This window comes from Malurus melanocephalus, unplaced genomic scaffold (assembly GCF_030028575.1).
Source record: "Malurus melanocephalus ecotype Western Australia unplaced genomic scaffold, MMel_1.1 scaffold_428, whole genome shotgun sequence".
Classification (NCBI taxonomy): Eukaryota; Metazoa; Chordata; class Aves; order Passeriformes; family Maluridae; genus Malurus; species Malurus melanocephalus.
The window spans coordinates 595903-621574 of NW_026623660.1; the positions used below are offsets into that span (position 1 = coordinate 595903).

Consider the following 25672-nt stretch of genomic DNA (forward strand, 5'->3'; position numbering starts at 1 on the left):
AAATATAATAATTGTTCTTGAGGTCTTATTTACGCCTCTACAGTTTTTTTTAAGTATAGATTTTTTTTTTTGTGAGAACAAAACATTGATTATTGTCACGGTGTAATGTATAGATTATCAGTAATCAAGGAAGAGGTGGTAATTATAAGGAATTGATACATCTGCATCCTTTTTCTGCAGCGAGATCTGCTCAGCACTTCAGTAGAGCTGTCTTAAGGCATTGTACAGATGTAGGTCATCTTTGGGTCTGTAACTGTTGTCAGGCTCAAAATAACACCTTAAAAAGTTGAGTTTCTGTACTTAGATTACCATCAGAAAGTTGTRCTTTGAATGCTGAAGATTGATTCTCAGGAAAATGCATGAATAGGTTAAAAAATTGGTGAAATAGGGTTGGTGCTTTTACTGTGTGTTTGTATAGGATTTAGTGCAAGGTCTGACTTGGATAGCAAGCTCTTGTTGTGGGATTTGGAAAAGTATGTTGATAAAAATTAAGTAACTTTTTGCCATTATAGATCCTCTGTTTATAAACCTGAGCTGTAAGCTATGAATGCTGTGTATCTTAATTTTGATTTTTTGCTTTTTCTCTTAAAACRCATTACTAAAATGTATTTTTCGGTAACACCTAACCAGTACCTAGACAATGAATAATATAAAACTTGCAGCAGTGTGTAATATTATTTTACWTGACTGACATGACTGTCCTAAGATTTGTGTTGAATTGAGTAAGCCTCTCTTGTAAAAATGGCCTAACTTATGATTACAACTTGATTAATATATGCTTCTGAGAGTAGTTCAACTGTTAAAAGCTATCACAGTGCTTTTGTGCAGAATAAAGCACGTGCTGGATAGACTGTGCTGACAGCCAGTGCAGTTGAAAAATGTGTGCTCTAGATATCAAAGTATAAACAAAACCCAAGCAATGAGGTGTGGTGCCATGCTCAAGTCATTTTGAGATGGTTTGAGGGGCAGCAAGGCTGCACTGAGWTGTCTGCACACCTTCCTTCAGTTTATTCATCAAATATTTCTGTAAGGGAGGGTTAGATTTAGAACCTGTCTCCAAATACAATAACATCAGGTACTTTCAGCCTAAGTGGCGGTGTGGCGAGTGGGACCAGTTGTGCTCATATGAATCAGAAGTGCCARGTCCAAGGAGTAGCACTGAGAAATTGCAGCACCTGTGGCAAAAGAGTCGATGCCAGGGACCAGAGGAATGTTTGTGAAGGGATCAGTGYAAGAGAAGAAATCTGGAGTAGAGAGGCTGAGAGTGACTGAACCATGTGGAAGCTAAAAGACAGGCATGAGGAGTTATTAGTTTTTAACAGACATACGTGYGGTCATGTTTGCTGTAGTATTAAGGGTGGATTGGAAGAACMTACATGTGTTCATGTATTGAGCTTCAACCTCTTAGTTCCTTTCATTCTTCCTTTTCACCAGTATATCATTTGATTTCSTCTCCTTCCCTGTCCTCCATGGGGGAGGGGGAGAAAAGGCACTAATTATTTATAAGTGTTAGTCATACCCAGTCATTAAGCTTAGTCATTACTCAGGACTGTGCATTTGATGGTTAGTAAAAATCAAAACGAAACCTGATTTTGTTGAAAAGCTTTCTGCATCCAAGCTTACAGGTGTGAAAATAATTCTGTGTTCAGACTAACTGCAAAAGCAGAGCTGCTTAATAAATGTTGCTATCAGCCAAATGGCATGTAATATCATGTCCCTGTTGATGGTTTGTATTGAACTTGCAGGCGTAGTGTTTGGCATATTCTCAAAGCAGAATAACTCTGTATGGGCAGTGAGAGAGGCATGAAGTCACAGAGGAGGATGTGGAGGGAATGTTTCTGCTGAGGCTGCCCKGGGGAGCTGTCAGTCGGTGGCATTGTCCAGCTTTGGGTCTCCACAGATCCAGGTGAAAAGGTAGCATCAACAAAGGGTTTTCTCACTGCTAAAATTCCAAAGAATRTATACCTCAAGTAGGGCATTCACAGTGGGGACAAATTAAAGAAATGTGTTCTTTATGGCTTTTTGTGTGCTTAGTTGTTTTAGGCTGTTGCGTTCTGAAGGGAGATAACATTGATTTAAAGCATTACGCCTCATAAAGTGTTTCTGTACAGACTGTGGTAATAAATGCAAAGTAACTTGGCCATTCCCATTTCTTCAGGTGCTTGAACAACACTAATGCTGACACACCTTGGTACAAACTGTCACWAATGAAGACTAGTTGAATTTTAAAACCTCCTTTTTAAAATAACAGAGGAAAAGAATTAGTGACACTTTATTTTGTGTCTTCTTTCTCAATASCAAATCTGAGTTTAGTGTAACTGCTTTGTTGTTTCATCTAAGTATATTGAAATTAATGGCAGAGCTAAATCTGAATTGCTTGGAGATCAATAATTAAAGCAATTGGTTTAGTTCTTGATAGTGTTTTTCTTAGCTGTTTCGGAATCAGACAGATTTGTGTGATGATTGGGTTGCAATTTGACAGAGCACTCTGGTGTTTTGGCTTTGTATGCTTGACTAGAAAGGAATGTTAACACTCTTTCAAGGAATATAGTTTTACAGAGAAGTCAAAATACTYTCAAATCACATTGTTGTTGAAACATTTGTTGATTGTTGCTGTATAAAATGATGTATTTCTCAAAACATTTCTTACACACCTTTTCAACTGAGCAGGTAAGATTTTTTTCCATATGGGATCACTGTTAAATGCAGTGGCTTTTTGGCACTCCACCATGACATTATTTCTTAACTATATTCATAAAAGGTTTGTGAATCAATACTTTACAAATGATYCACTTCTTCACCTTTTAGACAGTATGGTTGAGTTGTGTTGTTTGAAACTGAACTCTTGCWTAGGAAGATTAAGCAAAAGCTTTTAAAATGAAATAGAATTTTTGTCTGTTGACTCTTTTGTAAGGAAAAACAAGCAATTTTTCATGCGAACTTTTATAYTTGGTCAGTTCAAAATATGCTTCCTGTGCACTGTAGTCAGGCTTCTTGGGGATATTTGCAAACATATCTTTCACCTGTGTTGGCAATAATCATAAATCAGCTGTTGAAGAATTCATTTTTCTGAGACCATAATGACTTCTTGGAATCTGTGTGCAGGTTGAGGAGAGTGGTGGCAGCAAACAGTGAAATTCTGCAATAAACTAATGTTGTACCAAAACTTTTAGGCATTGTGTCTGGGTAGAATTTTGCTTTACATCAGAGTGACATGAGTTGAAAAGGAAATGGAGTGTTATGCTTTTGTAGTTCTTGTCTAAAACACTGTGCCATGCCAGTCTTCACTACGTGCAATATTTAGTGCCTGTTGGGAGAGACTTCAAGTGTTAGAGATGCTCTGAAGCAACACCTGACAATCATGCCATATTTTTTCATGGCAAGGTGTAGCTCACCTTCAACACAGCAGGTGCTGAATGTTTAACAGGCCYCTTTCTTTGAGCAGAGTGTGTGCCCTGTGTGCTGAGCAGAGCTCTGTGCAGARCCCCAGCCTCATGGCTTTGGGGCACCCATTACTCTGGAATTGGTGCAGACTCTTGGATTGCTCCAGTGTGCTGGACAGCTCTGTCACTGCTTGGCATTTGTATGGAGCCGGCAGACCTGCAGCTCAGCAGGGAACATACCTACTGCTGCCTCATGTTTGTACAGCCTGACCTCGTTGTGCCAGTGCAGAGCAGTCTTTTCTGGAGCAGCTGAAGTCTCACATAGTCATGGGTTCATTTTGAGCTGGTGGGTTTCCTGATATCTCCTGATTCCTGCACTATGGAGATTTAGGCGCCGTGCTTATGCTTGTGGAGCAAAGGTGTCTTTATAGAAATCACAAAACAACCTCGTTTGTTGATGAAACTTGAGAGCTTGGATTACTGATGAAGTCAAAGGCTTTGGCAAGAAAGTTSAGGTATAATTTTCTGGATTTGTGCAGCACAGGTCTCTTGAGGTTCTAAGCACCTAAATTTCAGTACATCTAATGCATTTCTCTTCAGGTACAAAGTAGTGTCTTCAGTCACATCTAATCCACATGTCTGTTACCATTTACAGTTCTGTGCTACTCATCTTGATTTACAGTCCTGTTTCTCAGGAATTGATGTATAGATGGTCCTTCATGAGCTGCTACGCATCTGGTTTGTTACGGATGCTGCTCTTTAATATGTGTAAATAATTTAAATTGCTAGAATTTGTGTGGTGTCAGAGAAGATTTTCTTMATGACCCAGATTTTCATGGAGCTGTAGTGATCAGTAGACTTCGGTAGGTTCTTTCTGCTTTTCTTGGGSTTTCATTCCCGTGGAGTGGGAGTTCTTCCAAGTGGATCCGTTACTGTAAAAGGAAGAATGGTTGGACAGTGGATTGTTGGACAGTGTTGATGTTGGTACCAGGTTATCTTTTCCTTTTCCGCAATAAAGGATGGGACCCTGTCACATATATCACTTATTCTGAAAGCTTTTCATGTAGCTTGTATAGGGAGGTATGCTTTTCTCCTGCTCTCTCTCTGATATTCCAGAAGTTTTTTTATTGGAAAAATCTTAGAAACTTTGTCCTTTTTATAAGGGTTTTGTCATTCTGGAATCCCTGAGTAACTTGATCCAATCACTTACAGAGCATGGACTCATCCCCTTTGCTTTAGATGGTTTTGTGGTGTGGATGATGACAACTTGCATAACCTTACACGCACATTTGCTTTCTAATTATTGCAACAGAATCTCTTCTGACAATACCAAAAGGATACTCTCATAAAGTTTTCTGCTAATATGGCACAGCCCACTTAGGATTACTGTCAGATTTTTCTGCCGTGTCAAATGTTTGCAGCATCTTGCCACAAATGAGTGTGYGCTCAAGAACTTAAGGCCCAAAGGGCTTTGACTTGAAGATAACCTCTTRGTGAACTTCCCTGGCAAATCTAGTTAGGATTTGAAGATTTGTCAGATGTCAGTGGACTGTATGATCAATAACGTTCTTTTCTAGAGATGCTTGTAAGGACTTTGATTTTCTACACCAGAAGCATCAGTCCTCTGGTTGTTCTTTCAGGCTTGGACATTGTTTCTGAACACCAGTGTGTGTGCCTATTGATTCTTTACTGCCTAACAGTTCTCCCTGACCCCAGCTGTTTTTTCTTGGGAAGTTTTTCAGTTATCTTTTTAAGAAAAGGAGACTGAAAAAGGATATTCTCCATTCACTTTCAAGATCATACACCTGTTAATTCTTTGGTCATATCTCAGCTACAGAAAAAAAGCAACTTATTAAAAGTCTATATAAATTTTGTGTATATATATATATATATAAGTCCTATAAATTTTATTAATCAAAATTTACCAGTAAAAACTGGTAACAAAGCAGGAAACTTCCAGTTTGGTTTGTTTTTTTTGGAGCTAGGGGTTCTCTATCAAGAAAGTTGTATGTTTTCAAAATTACACAGATAATCAGAGTGATTTGCAAAGGGTACAAAATATTTTATTARTCTTCCTTATAATTCTGTTGATTTTTTTTTCTTCAGTCTTTGCTAAGCTAAGCCATGTTTCAAAGAAAGAAGGAAGAGGGAGGCATTAGCAAAAAAGTCTGGTTTGTGTCTTTCTGATATGTACTATGGCCAGAGTTCTTCACTTTTTATTTCAGTGCATGATTTGACACATTTTATTAATTGAAAAAATACCAACAAAGAAAAAAAAAAAAACCAAAGCACAACACTTTATAAATGGAAATGCCATTAGAAAATAGAAATACAAATAAGCAAGAGGCAAAGACRACACTGTAGAATGATACAACTACATCATATAATAATGGCATTTTTCCTTCCAAACTGTCTTGAAAACAGGAGTGATCTGGGAAGGTCTCCACAACATGAACAYGTGAGCTGAGCATTGTAGTGGYCAGGGAYAGAAGTCTTTTTGGCATCAGGAACAGCCAACTAAATTTTGTTAATCCTTCATTTGGAGCCATGATAGATTGTTTAATTCAAACTAAAATATGAGCCTCTTTCAGGATTCTTTTAAGCCTCTAACTTCTAACAAAAATGGTAATTAATTTTAATTTTAATTAGTTTTTTAATGAGAGACTTGGAAAGAATTCTTGAATGTTTGCATTTTTAATAATGAATATGATTTTAGAGTACACGTGATCAGACTTTCTAGGAAAAAGAAAGCAGAGAGATATTTAAAATGGCTAAGTTTTATTGTCACTTTTTTCCTAATTGAACATGTCCAGTGATCTTTATTAGGTATTTAGTCTCAAATAAKAATTGATCCATTTGTGAACAAAAACTGGTTCATAAAACAGAAGGACATTTTCATCTTTAAATACGTTGCTGAATTTAATTGAAGGAGTGACATATGTTTTACAGTTCTAGCTGTCTTCTAGTACTGGTAAGTCACTTCTGACCTGGTTCACTCAGCATTTGCAGGCTTATGCCATTGGAGTTTGAGGTTATGATATTTGCCTGTATTTAAATATTTAAAATAGAAGTTTTGGAAAAAAAATATTTTTCTACACATGTAGCTGTCAGCCCTTCCTCTTCTTCATTGGCATGAATTGTTAACTGAGATTCATGTACGGATGCAGAGAGGGGGCTGTTACAGTCCTACAGTGACTTTGTTTAGAAGCAGACGATAAATGGGACTTTGTTTTTAAGTCTTAATCGAGTTATCTCCAATGACCCTTCTGAACTTCACTGAAAATCCAYTTAATACCAGCTTGGGTATAGTTTTGGTTTAGTGAGTTCCTTTTTTAGGTAATTGGGTTGGAAAAGCTGAGAGGGCAGCTCCATCTCCCTTTTTAAAGAATTCTTGTCAAAGCTGGAAGGGTTTTGTGTTCAGTCAAAACTTCCTTGCCTGCACAATTGTATCATGGATGAATTTCTGCACTGAAATTTCAAGTTCACATTCTGAATTTTTACACCTTTTCCAAAATCACCCATGTACCAACAAGGGAGCATTCCAAGCAGGTAAAATGTCTTGCATTATCATACCATGATTAAAGTTTATTTAAGACCAGTAAGATGTTAGTAATTGTCTTTATGTTTGTATATAGCCCAGTACGTGTCACAGGAATTTACAGTGGTAGACCCTGAATTTAATGACATGTTAGAAACGATATAAATTGAAAATAACTGTGTATCAACTTTGAGTGGGAATGAAAGAACTATTTAAATGGGGACAGATATAAATGTGGCTTTGTATGAGTTACTTTTTTATTATGACTTCAATACTTGAAAGAAGTACTTCAGACTTCCCGTAGTTAGAAATCTAACAGGGTAGTGCTTAGAGTCAGGGTTTGAATTACAAATGATTGTTTTGTCTGTCTGCTGCCAAAAATTGAACTTTCTTGATATGTTTTCTAAAGCTCACATTAATATGCTTTTCAACTGTCTGTTTGAGCAGTTGTGCTATGTTAATGTGTAGGCATGTTCTAATTTTGCATGTAGCTCAGGGAGAATGTTTCATTGTTCAGATGTTGTGCTTGCACTTCAGGGGTATTGAACCTTCACTTGTGGTTATTTCCCCTCTTTTCTTTCTCCTGATTCATATTTTGGGGAGCAAAGCAGTAAGTTGACAATACTCTTGTGCAAGGGGTGTGTTGGTGTGTGATGCAGCCCRATGGGTGTGTTGAGCTGGAGGCAGGAACAGGTATCACAGAGCTCTGTGCCACTGCCTGATACTATAAAAGTTCTCATGTGCARGTGAGCTGCTTTGGCTTGGTGCTTTCAAAACACTTCAGTCACTTTTGTCCTGAGAAAGAAATGTAAAGATCTGCCCCCATCCTAACTTGGCTTAGTGTTTCTAATGTTGCTTCTGTAAGGAAAGAATTTGTGACTCTTTAAAGAATTTGGATGGTACATTAACCTTAGGATATCCTAGGGAAACCCCCAAACTGGTGAATTTTAGGGAAAAATGGTTTGTTATGGGCTGTCAGTAKAATTSTGTGGTGTTTAAGGACTTCTGAAAGCTCAGGCATAGGTAGTTGCATTGGGCCCTTTCAGTTGCTAGAAACGAAATAGTACTCAAGACTTAATCTTTGATGTTGACTTGAAAATAGCTCCTCTAATCTGATTTCCACTGTACTGATGATTTCAATTATAATAATATTGAAGATTTCTGCTGATTCAGCRTTTAGCTGCTTCAGCTGGTCGTTATGAGGGATGACAAAAATGGTCAATGTGAGTTCATTTCTCAAGGTTTTATGTTTGCTTGTTGAAGAGGATGCCAGGTTCTGTTTGTGCAGGAATGAGTTGTATGTAGTAACGGGTCATTCTCTAGTCTAAAATGTTCCATTTCTTGTCTTTTGTCAGTAGCCCCCTTCCCACAGAGAGAAAGTAGTAATGGTTCTAATGAGCAGCCCACAGGATCAAGCTCTGCCTTCACTACTAAGGTCTTAAAGTTCTCTTGAGATGTGGTGGTGGTGGTCTGTGCCTTTGCTGTTTTAAAGGAAATACTTCTCCCTGCATAAGAATCAGGAAAAGAGACCTTACTTTTTTGAAAGGCTTGGAAAATAGTTTTTTGGACATGACAGCTAAACAAAGAGTATTTATTTCTATAGCCTACAAGATTATAAATAAGTTTCTCCCCTGCCTCCTTTCCTACAGAAAAACACTTAGAAGATATTTGTTTCTTGATATAATGCCTGTCCATAGCACTTTGTGGGTCTCACCTTAACACTTATTTTAAAAAGTTGTGATGGAAAGTCACCTTTAGGATGTAAACTAGTTTGACATTAAAAGAGAGTTAATGGAGAGAACGTAAGGAAAAAATTAGGGGCAAATAAGTGAGACTTTTCTTTTGAACTCATTTTTGTAGAAATCAGTATACAGATTTTTGCAGTTTACTTGTAAAACTGTCCAAGAAAACTGTTTAAGGTGTTGTCTGTAAACATTTCAGCACTTCACCAGAATAGAAAAGCAAATAAAAGCTTGATTCTTTTGAAGTAGTCATGCTCTGAGATGCAATAGACCACATCTCCAGATACTGTTGTGGAGYGTGTATGGGCTTTTGATTCACTGAATAACACTTAAGAAAAACTTTCTGATTTCACTAGTGCCTCTTGATTTCCATGGTGAAAGTTCTTCCTGTAGTTTCAAGAAAAGCCAGCTAATTTTGAGTGCCCAGTTTGTTTCCTTAGGTGACTTTTTCAGAACTGATGAGGTCCTGAGGCTCTCAGGGACTGAGTGAGGCATGGTGAAGGAAGGAGCTCTTGGCAAGCTTGTCCAGATTCTGTTTGTGCCTTCAAGGAAGAGACAGTCTCATCTGAAAATCTGYCTTAAAAGCTGGTTCCCTACGGCTACCCAGTGGGGTTAAGGKTATTGATCTGAGTGACTGAGCAGGGAACGACTTCCTCATTTCCCTCTCTGTTTTATTTTTCATTTGGGGTGTAACATGGCACAGTGCAGTCTGTGGCTGATGCACATGAGAGAGATTATGATTTTATAGCCACTTTCATTACTAAATTGGTTATGGGAAATTAATTTAGAACTCAGACAATTGTGTTTGTGTTGATGGTGAAGCCTACGTTTGATTATTTTTCTTTCCCTCTTAAAGACAAACTAACAGRAATCTTGCCTAATGGCAGATTTTCTTCTATTTGTACTGTCTCATAAAGCAAATTACTTAGTAAAGAGCAGGTAGGATTTTTACAGGATTGCTACATTTAACTTCTAGTCACATGGAATATTTTTGGTTGGGGCAAATGCAACTCACTGTGTTCTGATRCACAGCATAGTGAGCATTTAGATAGGAGTATTTCTGAAATTAGTTTGTTTTATACAAAATGCTATAATGCAGCTGGGTATTTCGCTTTTATTCTAAACCTCTTTTGTTAGCTGCCTGTTCCTTCAGCTGTACATTAATTCCACATGTATCCAACTTGGATTAAAAAAAAAACAAACCAGAAAAATATGTTCTTTGATATTTGCAAAGGATGTGTGTTCCTTGACCACTCTCTGTTTTGCAGGCATGGTSCTGGTGCGCAGTGAGAACGGGCAGTTGCTGATGATCCCCCAGCAAGCCCTGGCGCAGATGCAGGCACARGCACATGCCCAGTCTCAGCCTCAGAACACTCTGACTCCTCGTCCTGCTACACCTACCAGTGCACCCCCAGTGCAGATATCCACAGTGCAGGTCAGTCCAGGAAATTGCGGTGCTAAAAACTGTAAGATTTATTTTTGTTCCCTGTGAAGAATGCACTAGAGAGTAAGGGGCGATGTTAGTGATTTGAAGAAGCTGCAGATCTAACTGGGGATATAAAGACTTTTTGTAAATTAATAGAATTGYAGAATTGTTTGTGTTGGAAAGGYRTTGGAAGGGACCTTAAAGGTGATCCAGTTCCTGCCATGGGCAGGGACACCTTCCACTAGACCAGGCTGCTCCAAGCCATGTCCAACCTGGCTTGGAACACTTCAGGAATGGGGAGTCCACACCTCTCTGGGCAGCCTGTGCTTGGGGCCTCATCACCCTCAGAGCCAAGAATTTCTTCCAAATATGTAATCTAAATCTACTTTCCACATGGCATAGGCATTGCATTTTGTTCCTAATTCTGTTACAGCTTGGCTGTTACTCATCAAAAATATTTTTACATATCTGAATCTCATTAAGTTTAAAACTTTGATATAAAGAAGACCATATATGGTTAATGTGTACAACTCTTTCCCCCAGAATAAATATAAGACTAAAAGAAGAAAAGGATATTGATATATGTACACTGAGATTTTGACAGTTGCATTTAATACAAGACTGAAAATCCTTCTCAGAGTTTTCTAGTGATTCAGATGCATTCTTTGATATTTGTAATAATGGTAACTATGCAGAATCAGAATACTAGATAAAGTAGATGGTAATTAACTATAGGCACTGATGYGTTTGGTTCTTTTCCCTCTTCCTCAGGCTCCAGGAACGCCCATTATTGCACGACAGGTGACACCAACTACAATTATCAAGCAAGTGTCTCAGGCTCAAACAACAGTGCAACCCACGACAACGCTACAGCGTCCCCCGGTTGTGCAAGTGAGTGTGTAGGGAATTAACGTGTGYATGAGACTTCCAGGCACACAGGAAATACAGTTGCTCAGTGCAGGGAAGAAATGCCTTCTGCCTTTTTAAAACATCTGCAGGTCTCTGTGTRTATTTTGGATGTACAGGTACAATTTTTTAGATGTATATGTTTATTATTTCATATTATACCTACATAGATTGGCCTCTGTTCTTTTTGGGCTTGCTTGGAAATTTTTTTTTTGAGATGGTGAGAGTTTAAAAAACAGTGCAAGAGTGTGAAATTCTCCGCATGGCATCCAGGCAGCAGTGATACAATATGATTGCTGTCGCCTAATCTGTCTCATTGTGCTTTCTTCATCCTTTGAGTAGACAGGATTAGAGAGTTTTAATTTAAAACATGCAGATTTTGCTATGCATCCAGTTAACCTTTTTCCCCCCAAGAGAGCCTTTCCCTGTGCCAGTGATCTTTCTAGATCTAAGAGTTAATTTACCTAACTGAGTCTCCTTAATTTGCACTGCTGTTATGCAGGACCAGAAAAAAAAMCCCATTCCATCTGCATATTTTGTGCTGTAATGAGCACACCATGGACTTMATTTATCCTGATTTCAAAAAAAATGAGACAAATAAAATCCTTGTCTCCCTTAGTTTCTCCCAAAATACCAGTTAAGTTAGCTTTGGCAGTACATTGTGCATYTTGATATAAAGAAGAAGTTTACGGACAATTTGTGAACATTCTGAGTGTCACTTATGGCTTGGTAGGAATTTGTCTCTCAGATTGGATTATTTTTAATAGACTGTTGGAAGCCCATGAATGAACTGTGTATGTGAGAAGACCCTGTGTGTGTAAGAATCAGTGGTGATTCTTTGGAGTTTTTATTTCTGTTTCAAATTACCAATTTGTCTACAAAACTAGAAGAATGTTTTGTCCCRTTGTTCATCACAAAGACCTCGATAAGACTCAAGCTTTTGTGTCAGCTAYGCCTTTTTTAGAAATTCGTCCCTTTGGAAGTGGCATTTAATGAAACAGGCARAAAGATGAACTGAATTCACAGGAATTCAGCGTTTGTTTTGGTTGTGTTTTGAAACCCCGGTGGCTGAGGTTATGTTTATGGTATTTTATTCMGTGACCAAAAATCGCGCAATTTTTAATCAACTTTTAGGATTCCCTTTTCGAATGTTTTTAGTGCCATCTGGTGGCTGCTTCTCTCCACTGCACCAGATCGCACATGAGTAACTTATTTATAGCAACTGTGAAAGGTGTTGTACTGCCCTGTGGCTCATTTTCTGTTTCATGGCTCAGGAAGACAGGCTCTTGATACGTTCCAAGGAAAATAATCTTGTGTTTGTATTCTCTGCAGCCTCAGATTGTTCTGGGTGGTACTGCACAAACAACCACGTTGGGGACAGCAACAGCTGTACAAACTGGAACTCCTCAGAGAACAGTGCAAGGGACAACGGCCACCTCCACTGCTGCCACAGTAAGATACTGATAAATGTGACATCTCTTTTTGTCCACTCACATATGCGTGTGTGTATAGATGTAAATATATACACATATGTGTAAACACAGATGGGAGTGGAAAGATGCAGGSATTCTGTGAGCTGTTGACCTTGAAAAGGTAAACTTTAATAGAACCATATAATATACAAGGTTTGGGTACAGGTCACTTGAATTTTGGTAAATGTCGAAGTGTTTTTATTTTTGTAGCAGTATTAAAGCACTGATGTTTAAAAATATGTTASGTGTATTTTATAGAACAATGAATTGTTCAGCACTGCAGAGAAGAATAAGTATGAGAAGGGATAATCAGTTGGCACTGATTCATTCAATCCTGCATGTTTCCAGGATTGCAAAACAGGGAGAATCCATGTACTATGCACTGTGAAAAAAGATCTTTACTATTTGTTGTCCTGCTGAAGGACGTATTTTCCCATACACAGTGTGCCACTCTTAAAATACTTGGGTGTTTCCTAACTTCATGAAGAATCATAATTTCTTAGATTTTGGTAACAAAATGTGTAATACATAGGTRTATAGGAAGGAAAATAATAATGTCAGTCTGATTATGTCTTAGGTGGTGAGGGGCATGTGTACAAATATTACTCTGCAGTGAGGAGCTAGGGGACTTTCTTTCAGAGTATAGTCAGGTCATGTCTTAAGAAGAGTTTGTCTTCTTTTCTCTGACTGTTTTCCTTTTACCTTTCCTTCTAAGGAAACTATGGAAAATGTGAAGAAATGCAAAAACTTTCTGTCCACATTAATAAAACTGGCATCTTCTGGAAAACAGTCCTCAGAGACTGCGGCTAACGTGAAAGAATTAGTACAGAACCTGCTGGTAAGAAAAGTTMATTAAAASTTGTAAATTACAGCATCTGGGCAAATTCAGACTAAAAACTGATTTTTCATGGTTTTAATTTTTTCTTCAGAGGATGGAGTTTATAGAGTCTAAGCTAAATCAAATTAGCTTCTAAATTGAAATAGGTGCATRCATTTTCAGTGTTTATAACTGAGACATTACTGCTTGTATTCATGCATGAGAACGTGAGTTTAGTTGAAGAGTGAGTAATTAGGAGCTCTTTAAATTCTACATTTTGATAAAACAATGAATAAAAAGATGTAGTGTATACTTGAGGGTAGACACTACAGCTGGTGCAATGGCTGAGTGTAGGAGATCACAGGTTTTACAAACAAAAAAGATAATGTTGCCTGGTGCTAATATAAAAGCTTGATATATTTTATATGTGTACAAAAAGTACTGGTATTGCTTAGCCCAGTTGTCAGCAACTTTTAAGTTAGGGTAAAGCGGTGTATTCCATCRTGTAATAACCAGAGGTCTGTGGGTCTTAYTGAAATTTGTAGTAAAATTAGTTCTTACCATAAAGCTGTTGATAACTAAAAATAATGAGAGATGATAAAACCACTTATTTTGAATAAGTGCCAAAGTCCTCTTTTTTTTTCTCGGTGTTGGGTATCTGTAAAAGTTAATTTATACGAGTTTATTCATTTCGGTTTTCTGTTTTGAAGGATGGAAAAATTGAACCAGAAGACTTCACCAGTAGGCTGTAYAGAGAACTTAATTCTTCACCTCAACCTTATCTTGTGCCTTTCCTGAAGGTAACTTATCTTCACTACCCTTTCTTTATCACTGTGCTTATATATCAGCAGCAACAGACATAAGCGCATTTCTTATAGGTGGAATTCCAAAATTATATGAAAGGAAATTTTAAATGGTGCCTGGTTAGGCTTTTGCTCATTTAAGAAGTGATTTTTGTGTCTTAATTCCAAGAGTTCGTTATTGTGATTCCTTGGCACAGTCAGTAATGTAACTTCTACCATGGTGAAACATCATAGATCTTTGGAGAAATCTGAAAAAGTTTTTTTTTTCTGTGATTTAAACCACAAGTCTATGAATTGATTTATTATTCTCYTTTGAGTCTTAAAAAGAAAACAAGCGATTCAGTGATAGAGAAAACTGTACCTTCTGGGCAAGTCTTTTGCCTGTGATGTAGACTGGTTTCTATGGATAAGCAGGAAATTTGCCACCTCTCAATAATAAATCCTTTTGTTGTAAATTTTATAGTAGTTGGACATGTCTCAAAATAGTATTTATTGCAAAATGTTTACCATCTGAAAAGCAGTGAAAATACTACAACATTGAATGGTAAGAGTGCAACTGCTTGGCTAATGTATGATTAAGGGACATAGTTGTAGGTGTATGTTGAYATTTCTGGGTTCTTAAATGCTTGTTCAACCTTGAGCTGTTCCTGAGGACAAAAATTATTGYCATAAGAAAACAACTCATTTAAGAAGCCACTAAAACACTCTGGTCTCTGTTGAGCTATTCKGAAAAATTCCCTGGTTTTCCAGTGCAACTTTAACAGTCAAGGAAGGCAGCACAGGCTTGGGTTGTTAAATAGGTACCAGGGGTTCCAGGTAGGAAGATGATATCCAAAAGGTGTTGTCCCTCTGTCCTGCTTCTTAAGTAGGAGCAGGTTGGTATTTCTGTGTTCTCACCTGTCACCTTTCCTTAGGTGCACACGCACCGACCCAACAGACTGAAACGAAACGCGTTGCTATTTTACAGTTAATATCATGTGAGCCAGGATTAACTCAACAAAACTCTTTCCTTGTTGCTTTTCAGAGGAGTTTACCTGCCTTGAGACAGTTAACACCAGACTCTGCAGCTTTCATTCAGCAAAGCCAGCAGCAGCAGCCRACGACGCAGGCGACGATCGCCACGATCCCGTCGGCAGCAGCCGTKCTGCTGAGCTCCTCGGTGCAGCGCACGGCAGGCAAGGCCACTGCCACTGTCACCAGTACCCTCCAGCAACCCGTCATCAGCCTCACTCAGCCCACACAAGTTGGTGTCAGTAAACAAGGGCAGTCCACACCACTGGTATGTGAGCTGRAGTGCAGTGTTTGTTATTGCGCAGGGGGTTTTTTGGTGGTACTTCTTAAACTGGTGGTTTAGCTCAATCAAACATCTGAGGAAAAAAGTCTAACTGAGGCTTTGTTGTTCCCCCCAATTCTCAGATTATTTACAGTACTTCTTTTTTCCTTATTATTTGCAGGTTATCCAACAGTCTCAGAAAGCAGGGGCATTGATAAGGCCTCCACAAGTAACGTTGACACAGACACCCATGGTGGCATTGCGGCAACCACACAGTCGTATTATGCTCACTACTCCTCAAATCCAACTAAATCAACTTCAGACAGGTAGGAGGTCAAGATACTGGGTATGCCATATTTGATGGCATTACCTGAAGTGTGGTTCAYGGGTTTCTTGCCCAGAGAAATTGTTGATACCCCATCCCTAGAAGTGTTCAAGGCCAGGCTGAGTGGGGCAGCCTGGTCTAGTGGAAGGTGTCAGAGGGGTTGGAGTAAGTGAGATGGTCTTTAAGGTGCCTTCCAGCCCCTTCATTCTGTGAATGTCAGTTCATAAGTRCCCTGTTTATACTACTGCTAAAATCTTCCATTGTGTAGTGCCATAGTGGCTGGGGGATGCAGATCTATCAGAGCAGCACTGATAGTCAGAGAAATGGTTTGGGGGCTGGAATTGTATGGGAGGGTCCTGTTTTTAGCTGGGTGAAATGCTGACAGGAGCTTTTGAAGTCAAGTCTTTGTACCAGACCTATTACCATAAGTAACTGAGACTGGCTTGCACGTGTGAACTCTTATTGATGGAGTACAAATCCTGTCTGTCTTCTTGCAGTACCTGTGGTAAAACCAGCAGTATTACCTGGAAACAAAGCTATTGCCACTGTTTCGACACAAGTAGCTGCTGCTCAGAAGAATAAACTGAAAGAACCTGGGGGAGGCTCTTTTAGGTGAGGAACTGTATGTTTGTGCTTGTGCTGCTTGGGCAGCTGAACTCAGACCTTCCTCGTGCTGAACCTGTGTGGAAAAACTCACAATAACCTAGAGGTGGATTTTCTGGGGGCAGGTTTGCTTCTTCTTGTTAAAAGAGTTTAACAAACAGCACTGGACATATCAGCAGCAATGTTGTGCCAGACTGGTTTTAGCATTTAGTTGGCACTAAACCTCATAAACAATTCCTGCCCAGACAAGTAAGTGGAATTCATTCCTTTACTTCTCCCAGCTCTGCTTGAGTTACTCGGATGTACAGCCTGTCTTAGTGATGAGGGCAGATTATTATCATTTTGTGGTAGTGATTTTTCTGGGCTCTTGTTTCTCAAGGTGTTGAAACATTACATAAGAAAGGATATTGAAAAAAACAGGAAGTACAAAATTAGTGCTCTTTGAAGTCAAAGCAGTGATTTCTCGTTTACAAACAAATGAGTTGTATTTTATCATATCACAAAAGCAAATAAAATGTAAAATTAAGTATTCAGGTTGATGGTGGAATTCATTATATGCAGCTGTGGCTTCATAGCTGTGTATGCAGATAAGCCCTAAATGTTATGAGCATAATAAATTTTCCTTCTTTTAAGGGATGATGATGACATTAATGATGTTGCATCAATGGCTGGAGTCAACCTGTCAGAAGAAAGTGCTCGGATATTGGCAACAAACTCTGAGCTCGTGGGCACGTTAACAAGGTCCTGTAAAGACGAAACCTTCCTTTTCCCAGCACCTTTACAAAGAAGGATATTAGAAATAGGTATGTTCCTTTATCYTGAGCATTAATAAAAACAAATTTTATTACTCTTAAGATTAATTGAAGGCATTTTCCATAGAAATTGGTTTGAATAACTAAAAGTTACTGGAGTCATTACCTTCTGATATTTTGTGGTATATTCRGATTCTTGTGGGCAATCATTTCTTTCATGAAAGTATAATAGTGTCAAGGAATAGCAAACATAGATTTGCCTTCTAAACTGATGGCAATTCAACATCAAAACTACTCAACCTTGCTAAAAATCTGACTGTGTAAACTGATAAAGTGTAACGAGCATGACACAAACAGTGACTTTAGTCCAGAAGCGCTTTTATCTTCTTTACTTAGTAATTTAGAATTGATGGTTGAACAAAAAGCAATCTTGAATTCTTTGTTACACTGTGGTACGCAGCATTATTAATAGATAGTAAATTTTGTTAAACTAAAGTAAATTTGAATATGTGTGTAATTTCCTGTTTAAGCCTTGTCTGAGAAAAACTTGMAAGTCATATTTAGGAAAAGGCATTTACATTTCCATGACTGAGGTTATGCTCAGATTTAGGTTCGTTGTAAAATAATTTTTTACAACCCACTTGTGTCCTGATTGTAGGTAAAAAACATGGAATAACAGAAATCCATCCTGATGTAGTTAGCTAYGTATCACATGCTACACAACAAAGACTACAAAACCTCGTGGAAAAACTATCAGAGACAGCTCAACAAAGGAATATTTCTTACAAGGTAACCGTATTTAATTGCTCAAATCAAATGGCAGAATTGCACAAATTCAGCAGGCTGTGGTGTTGATTGTGATGCAGGAATTCAGGTGTTCTTTGTTCTGTGAAATCAGGATGTTTATTCTCTTTGACTGACTCACCTTCCATTAAGATATTAATACACATGGGTGACTAGAACTTTTCAGCTTGCATATACAAAATGGTTTTAAAACAAATGCAGAGAAGCTGTGCCCTCCCCTTTATTTATTATGTCAAATGTTTAGTGTGTGAGTGATTGTAGAGTCAGACAGATAAAAGCACTGCTTTGAATTCTCAAGAGACTGCTATCTGACAGATGTGTGTTCCTAATAGATGCAAATRCCTGAGCAGCATTTAAAAAAACCACGCAGCTCTGTGAAATATGTTTGAGASGTTAAAGCTGTGATGATATTAGTTTAAAAGTCAAAATCTGATGATTCATGGAATAGAACAAAATKCTTTTAAGAGTTCTATCTGGTTTGACTGGTGTAAATATACTCTTGCTATTTGAAAAGGACAAAGTGAACATTGGAGCTTTGAATGTATATGTTCTTCCCCAGTACAGTACAAGTTAACAGCTTTGTTTTTAAGGGAGTAATGAGAAACATATTTGCTGTATTTTCAGGATGATGAAAGATATGAACAAGCAAGTGACGTTCGGGCACAGCTCAAGTTCTTTGAACAACTTGATCAAATAGAAAAGCAGCGTAAAGATGAACAAGAAAGGGAAATTTTAATGCGCGCGGCAAAGGCAAGTGCTTGGCTTTCACACGTGTTTGCAAAGTGTCATTTTTGACATCAAAACTGCAGAGTTTCTTTTCATTCTAAAACACTTGCAATGAAGGGGAAGACTAATCTTCAAAGATGGAACTTGATKAATGTGTTCTTAACTAGAGCTCAGTTTTGCTTTTCGTTGTAAAGCACGTGAGGCAGCTTCTTTGTCAGTCTCATTGCATGTTCCCAAATTAAAGGAAATCTTAAAATTTAGTTTTTGAATTTGGCATTGGCAAAAAAGATCAATTTTATAGCTTGGTGGTACTCCTAAATGTAATAGAGAAGTTACACATGTTTGGGAGACTAGAAGTAGAATTCAGAAAAGTTTTTACAAATTGGAGAAATRCAATAAATAGGAAGCAGTTGATGTAAAGATGAGTGTGAATATTAAACTGTGGTTTTACTCTGTGAATGCAGAATGAATATGATTAGATAAAAGCACCCTAGAAATAATTCACARAACAACCTATGTTTACTGTTAGTTTTATGATCCAGCCTGAGTTTACAATGTCAAAATGCAAAGTTATTTTSTTGTTGGCGTAAAGATTGTAAGGGATTAACAACACTCAGGGTTTGATRGRACAAGAGGAAATGACCTCAAGTTGTGTCAGGGGAGGTTTAGATTGAATATTGAGAACAATTTCATCACTRAAAGGGTTGTCAAGYCCTGAACARGCTGCCCCGGGCAGTGGTTGAGTCACCATCCTTGGAGTAKTGTGYAGATGTGGCWCTCGGGGACATGGTTTAGTGGTGGGCTTGGCAGTGCCAGGRAACCAGGTGGACTTGATGTTCTTAAAGGTCTTTTCTATTGTGAAAGATGTTGTAATTCTAGAATTATGACACACACAAGGAATTGCAGGTGCCCAGTGAAATGGGCAGTTGCTGATTTTAATGGTCTTGGGTCACTCAGGTGTGCTTTGTTCAGACTGCAGCCTGACCTGTGTGTGTAGGTGTAGCAGAAAGATCTGCACTGAGTAAGTGCATAGTTACCCAGCAAGGGGAGGAATTGTTCCAAAAAGTACAGGTCTGATTCCTTTGTTCATATGCAAAGTGTGTAATTCAGTTCACAGGTCTGTGTAATTTGTGTCTTGTAATGGTTTCATTTAAGGCATAATTGCCTGGCTAYTCCTTCGCTATCTTTAACAAAGCAGAAAAATGCAATGCCTTTTTCAAAAATAGATACCGGAAACWGAGAAATGAAAAACTTATAATTTCTTAAAGTTGTTTACCCCTGTTGCCCTCTCTGGGAGTGGTAGGTATTCTCCACTTCCTGCTCAAATTTAAGAAAAGCTTTCTTATCCTATGTAAAACGTATAATATTTAACTGCTTTTTAAATTGAATTAATTTTTCTTTTCTTTTCCTCCAACCATCTCCCGTTCGTCCTTCATCAACACAGTCTCGATCTCGACAAGAAGATCCAGAGCAGCTTAGGTTGAAACAGAAGGCCAAGGAGGTGAGTGTTGACCTTAATATAAACTTTTGTTTTGGAAATTGAAAGAGAAATAATGATCTGTCCCTGTTCTGGCACWTGCAGATGCAGCAGCAAGAGCTAGCACAGATGAGACAGAGGGATGCCAACTTGACTGCGTTAGCTGCCATCGGTCCCAGAAAGAAAAGGAAAGTAGACTCACCAGGATCTGGATCAGGGACAGAGGTACAGTATAATTATCAYCTTTGGCTCTGCTGCCTCAGCCTCTGTGCAAACCTTTCTGTTCAGAGCTTTTCCCCCAGTTTGTGGAAGTTACCTGAGCTGCACTAGTGTGTTTTGTGTGCAGATTTGCTCCCTTCCAAGGCCGGGATCAATTTTTAGCACCTGCGTAGTGGCCTAGGGAATAAAATCTGAGTTGTCATTCCTTGATTCATGGAATTGGAGGAATTTTAGAAAAACCATCTCTGATTTCACGAATCTCAGCTTTTTGGACCTCCGTGGTTTTGGAAGGAGGTTTTTGTGGTTGTAACCCATCAAACTTGGAGTGCAGAGTAAGGCTGCTGAGGTAGATGKGGTGGTAGAATTGAATCACTGCTAAATTTGACAGCAGGAGCTTCAAGTTACAGGAACTTGCCTGATTTCTTTTTTCAGCAGTYGATTTGCCTTGGTTTTAGTGTCACCACAGCAGATCACTGTGACCAGTTCCATCTGATTAGGATGTTCTTGCACATCCTTTGTATATTCTGCTGTTGAATCTGCCTTTTAGAAACTTCTCTGCAGACTTAGCATCAGAATGCTCAGTGTCTGATTCATTTAATATTAATTTACAAACTGTAGATAATTACTGCTATATTACTGCTATATTAGTGCTATATTTCTAAACAAGTTAATAAACATGAAATGGTATAAAATTGCTTTCTGCATGAGACATTCAGTGTAGGTTTTCTCTATTGTTCAAAAAGAACAAAATACTCGTGAAAATTGTCATTTATTAGACTAAACACTTTCTTCATAATTTGAGGATKTTTCCCTGTGGGGTTTTGTGTCTGATAGCTAGTGACAGGATACTAATAATTTAATAATTCTGTTTATTACTCCTTGAACATTCTGAATTTTCAGTGCTAAAGCATTTGAACTGTAGAAAAGCCTCRAAAGAGCTCATTTTAGTTTATACTCAAATGCTGGAAGTAATAATTTACATGTGCTTGATATGAAATGGAAGAGAACAATCTGAACACTAGTAAATGTTACTTTTGTTTATAAAAAATCAAGCCTCTTGAGTMTCTTTTAAGTTTTGAAATTTACTAAAATGTCTGCTACTGAGAATAAGACTTGTTTTTATATAARATGACAAATTACTCTATTAAAGGTTTATAGATGTGGTTTAAAATTATGAAAATTGCAGAATGGGGTACTTTGCAAAGATAGATGTGTACACAAATGAAGTTGTCTCAGAGGAATATGCTGAAGTACCTCATGCAGAGTTAATGTTGGCATTGCTTACTCCTGCATGCTCAGCTGTGCCACCTTAATGGTCTGTTAATGTCACTTAGGTTATGGGATGTATTTTGCATCTACTGAGAACACTTGTTTGTATTTCATCTAAATCTGACTAATTTAGTTATCCTGGATTAATCACTAGTTAACCAATTAACTACAGGTTCCCTGGAAATCTAATCTTTTTGTCTGTTTAATTAAGAASCAGCTGCCTTTGATCTGATACTCACAGCTGTGCTTTTGCTGCTGTGTCACTTGACATTTTTAAATTGGGCTCCACTTGTCACCATTTGTGTGCAGTTTGTGGTTAAGGCATATTACTAGAAGTGTGGAAAATAAGGTTTGTCATTACTTAGACACAGATTTGTAAATGGAAGCTTTTGATGTCTACAAATGCTGACTCTTAATTACATGTAAAATCACTTCTAAGTAGTAATTGCACTGTTTTGTTTCCAAATTCATCAAAACAGGTTGCTGTCAGTTTTAGAGCTTTTATGTTCATGTAATTTTACTGAAAGTTATCAAAAAGCTTCTTAACTTATTCCATACATAATTTTGTGTCTTTAAAKACTCTTGAAATTTTACCTTTGCTTTTAAAGTGTTAGGGTTTGCATAATAAAAGCTCAGGCTTGAGCTTCTACTAAAGAATAATTTAAAACCAAGAACAAAGCCCCTTCCAGCCATTCTTTCTATTGTTTAGTAATCATATGTATCTATTTGAGAAAATTTAGTTAGCATCCTGCATTTAGTAATCTCCTGCATCTTCTAATTTCTGCTGAAGTTGRTGAAAATTAGATGTCCAAATTGTGYAAGTGCYTTAAMATAYCTTTTTGAAAATCCAGCCTTTAAGCAGCCCTAACTACAGCGTTTTGGTGATTTGATGTTTGCTGGGTCAACAGAATTTTTGAGAATCAAAAATCTTCACTGGTAGTGAAGCAGTGTGGTGAAGCAAATTCACCTGCACTGAGCAAAGTTCTATTGACCCAGAGTGGTAATTCCCAGAGCAGGTTTTGGTTGGTTTGATCATCAGTAATGTTCACTGATCAAATACATTCTCATATATGTTAGTGGGAKCCTCGGCAGCTTATTTACAAAGGCTCGTGCACTACTCTAAATTTCGGCTTTTTTCAAGTCTGAKGTGTTTTTATTAAGAAAGGTTTTTAAAATTCTCCAGACTCACAGGCAGGTAAATCTTTATTCACTACTGGAGTGTGTTTGGTGTCATTAAGTGTCAAAGTTCCATTAAAGAAAGAAAAGAGAACATTATTCTAGTACATAAAATTGGAGCGAGAAATTAATCCATAGGTGAGCCACAGAAATACAGCCTATTCCCAAAAGAATTCATTGTTTAGATAAATAACCTGTCAGCAGCCGAGAACCAAAAGATTCCCGGTTTAAAATTGAGGGATCAGCCTGGATTCCKGTCTGTGCGCGCCATCTGCCGGGGACTGCGCGGCCGTGCAGCCCCTGTGCTGCTCCCTGTCCTTGTCCCGCTCCTTCCCTGCCTTTCCTTCCCTGCCGCTGGCTTGTTTCCTTCTGCTTTTTGCTTTTCTTCTTCTTTTTTTTTTTTTTACTTTCAAAAATATATTATGCTGCATGCTTATCCTGCCACTTGGAGAAACTCGCATTGTGTACCAGAGGGATGAGTGATGCTGAGGGATGGAAGAGCATTCAGAAGTCATTAGAGAATGTCTGACTGTGTCTAGGAAAGCTTCTCCTAAATGCAGTCCTGAGCTTGGTTACAGCTGTTGTCACCAGGAGGAGAGCACCCTGCCATGGAGATTGGGGGGATCTAGGACATGACTCAAGGCCTCACAATCCTGGAAACAAGACTGCTGCCCACATCATCCACAACTCAGGGCTGCCCTTGGCTTCTATATTGTGAAAAATCCTGTCCCTTCTGTTTGATTTGGTTATTGGGATTGCCCATCCTTAGTGCCTTCCTAAAAGTACAAGCAGTGCTTTGGGGCTTTTCTGTTTGTATTAAATGTCACTGAAAACTTCTGATTGTTCACCTATTGTTAAGAATTAAAAAGGATGTCTCTAATCTGGTATCATACAGCTTCCTGACTATGTACAGTTTTTACACATATTCTTTGAAAAGTTTTGGAATACCTGTGTACTGATGGAGCTGTTGTTCTGCTTTCCAGGGATCTGGTTCGAGTGCAGCAGTCCCAGGCAGCTCTGGAGTTGGAACAACCAGACAGTTTACGCGACAAAGGATAACGCGGGTGAACCTCAGGGACCTCATATTTTGTTTAGAAAATGAGCGAGAGACAAGCCATTCACTATTGCTATACAAAGCATTCCTTAAGTAAAATGGAAAAGATCAAGGTATTTTTGACGGAGAGACGCCTGAGGACATTTTTTAATATATTTGGAAATGACGCCTTTTTGTAACAAGCGAATGGGATATTGTTTAAAAAACAACCACCTCTTTACATGGAACAGTTTTATATTCCTGTTTATAAATAAACTCTTCAGTATAAGAGAAATACATTTCTGTAACAGTGAGAATACTTACAAGGCCTGTGGATACTATAAAAGGACAATTAAATTTTAACTCATCTCTTGATTGAGTGGCCTTCTTGCCAAACAAGCCATATATAAAGACTGATGGAATCGTTTAGCAAATAACTAGCTACCCTTTGTCAGCCCTGTAGCAGTTTCGACATTAGTTGTTCATTTTAGTTCAGTTTTATTCAACTAAATCCATTATATAGGCATATGTCTACAGCAGATGACCTCATTTCATTTAGCTTTTTTTTTTTTTAAAAAACAGTCAGTTAGCAAAGCAAACTGATTTTTTACGAATATTTATCTTTCCCCCAAATGCTCAAAATCTAGAGGGATATACAGTTAATTTTAAACATAACCTCAATTTTAATCACATTATTGCTTATTAGAGGCCCTGAAATCCCGTAAAGGAGGGTTACTTCTGAATGTTTTAGCAGCATCTGTAAAAATGCATTTTATTTGCTATAGTTTGTAAAGCTGTAAAGTTAAAAAAGGAAAAAAAGGAAAAAAAGAGAAACCTTTTCAGCATAAATATATTTTACTTGCACTGTGTTTTTTAGCTAAAGTGAAAGCTTAGATTAAATAAAATCAAAAGTTGAGAGGAATCATCAAAAGACTGTTTCTCAGTGTGAATCAAGTGTTGAAAAATGGTTGGTGTATTTTGTCAGTAATTGTACATAATTTTTGGCACATAACATAAAAATGGCTATGTAAACTATAATTATTTTGCTAAAAGACTGTATGCAAGCTGTGGGCCTACTTTAAAGATGTCCAGAGCAAAGTCCCTTCTTTGTACCTATTTTTTTATTACAAATATACTAATTGGTTCTTTATATTTTCAGAGGTTATTGTATTAAATTGTCTATTGATAGTACTTTTATGACTGTAAATACTTTGGCTTTCTTTGTGTGAACTCTCATGGTAGAATTTAACTCTCTTGCGTGTAAACTGAATGCTGATCAGTATTTTTATCAACACCTGACAACTGTTACACCCCTTTTATTTTGTCTTTTAGGAAATCCTGTCTTTCCATTTTTTTTTTCATGTAAATTTTGCACAGTTACTTGTTCATATGTAAATATTTTACTTTCAAAAATGAAGTTTTTAATTGCTATTGTTTTATATAGGATTGAAAGAAAATTAACTCCTTTATTAAAAACAAATTTATCTGTATTTGCTAATGTATTTTTCTCTCTAAATCTTTTCTCCACTTGGATTTATTTTTYGTGGTACAGTAAAAGATGAGTCTACCTGAGGGGATTTAGCTGTTTGCTAAAGATGCACTTKGGGTATTTTTATATTGTTTTGTTTTGTCAGTATTTTGGAGGTATGTAACTTCATGAATCTTGACATTTGATTGTTGTCTTCAGGGTCTTGGAGTGACATAAGAGGACAGTGGGTCTGGTTTGTTTGGCTTTTAAGCAGGGAAAGGTGTCTGAAACATCTGAAATATTTTGTGTTGGTYTAGTGAAGGTTTAATAAAACTCCCTCTCCTTGAGGGCAACCTGCTCCCTCAAACACACTGTACTACAGTGGTTTGCAGAAGAAGGTAGGACATAAAACACAATTACATTTGGAGCACAATTATGAAAKAAAATAATCAGGGGCACT

General features: G+C 37.8%; 1 protein-coding gene across 1 annotated transcript in view; it reads left to right on the forward strand.

The window, feature by feature from the left end:
• The window catches only part of TAF4 (TATA-box binding protein associated factor 4), a 34592-nt gene extending 10278 nt beyond the window's left edge, over positions 1-24314 (forward strand). The window contains exons 3-16 of the mRNA XM_057379970.1: positions 9932-10098; positions 10861-10980; positions 12328-12447; positions 13183-13305; positions 13995-14084; positions 15112-15366; positions 15542-15686; positions 16183-16297; positions 16922-17091; positions 17699-17829; positions 18469-18594; positions 20015-20071; positions 20153-20272; positions 23695-24314. Of these exons, the coding sequence (XP_057235953.1) occupies positions 9932-10098; positions 10861-10980; positions 12328-12447; positions 13183-13305; positions 13995-14084; positions 15112-15366; positions 15542-15686; positions 16183-16297; positions 16922-17091; positions 17699-17829; positions 18469-18594; positions 20015-20071; positions 20153-20272; positions 23695-23862 (1907 nt within the window). The 3' untranslated portion in view covers positions 23863-24314. The remainder of the gene's footprint in view (positions 1-9931; positions 10099-10860; positions 10981-12327; positions 12448-13182; positions 13306-13994; positions 14085-15111; positions 15367-15541; positions 15687-16182; positions 16298-16921; positions 17092-17698; positions 17830-18468; positions 18595-20014; positions 20072-20152; positions 20273-23694) is intronic.
• The last annotated feature ends 1358 nt before the right edge of the window (positions 24315-25672 follow it).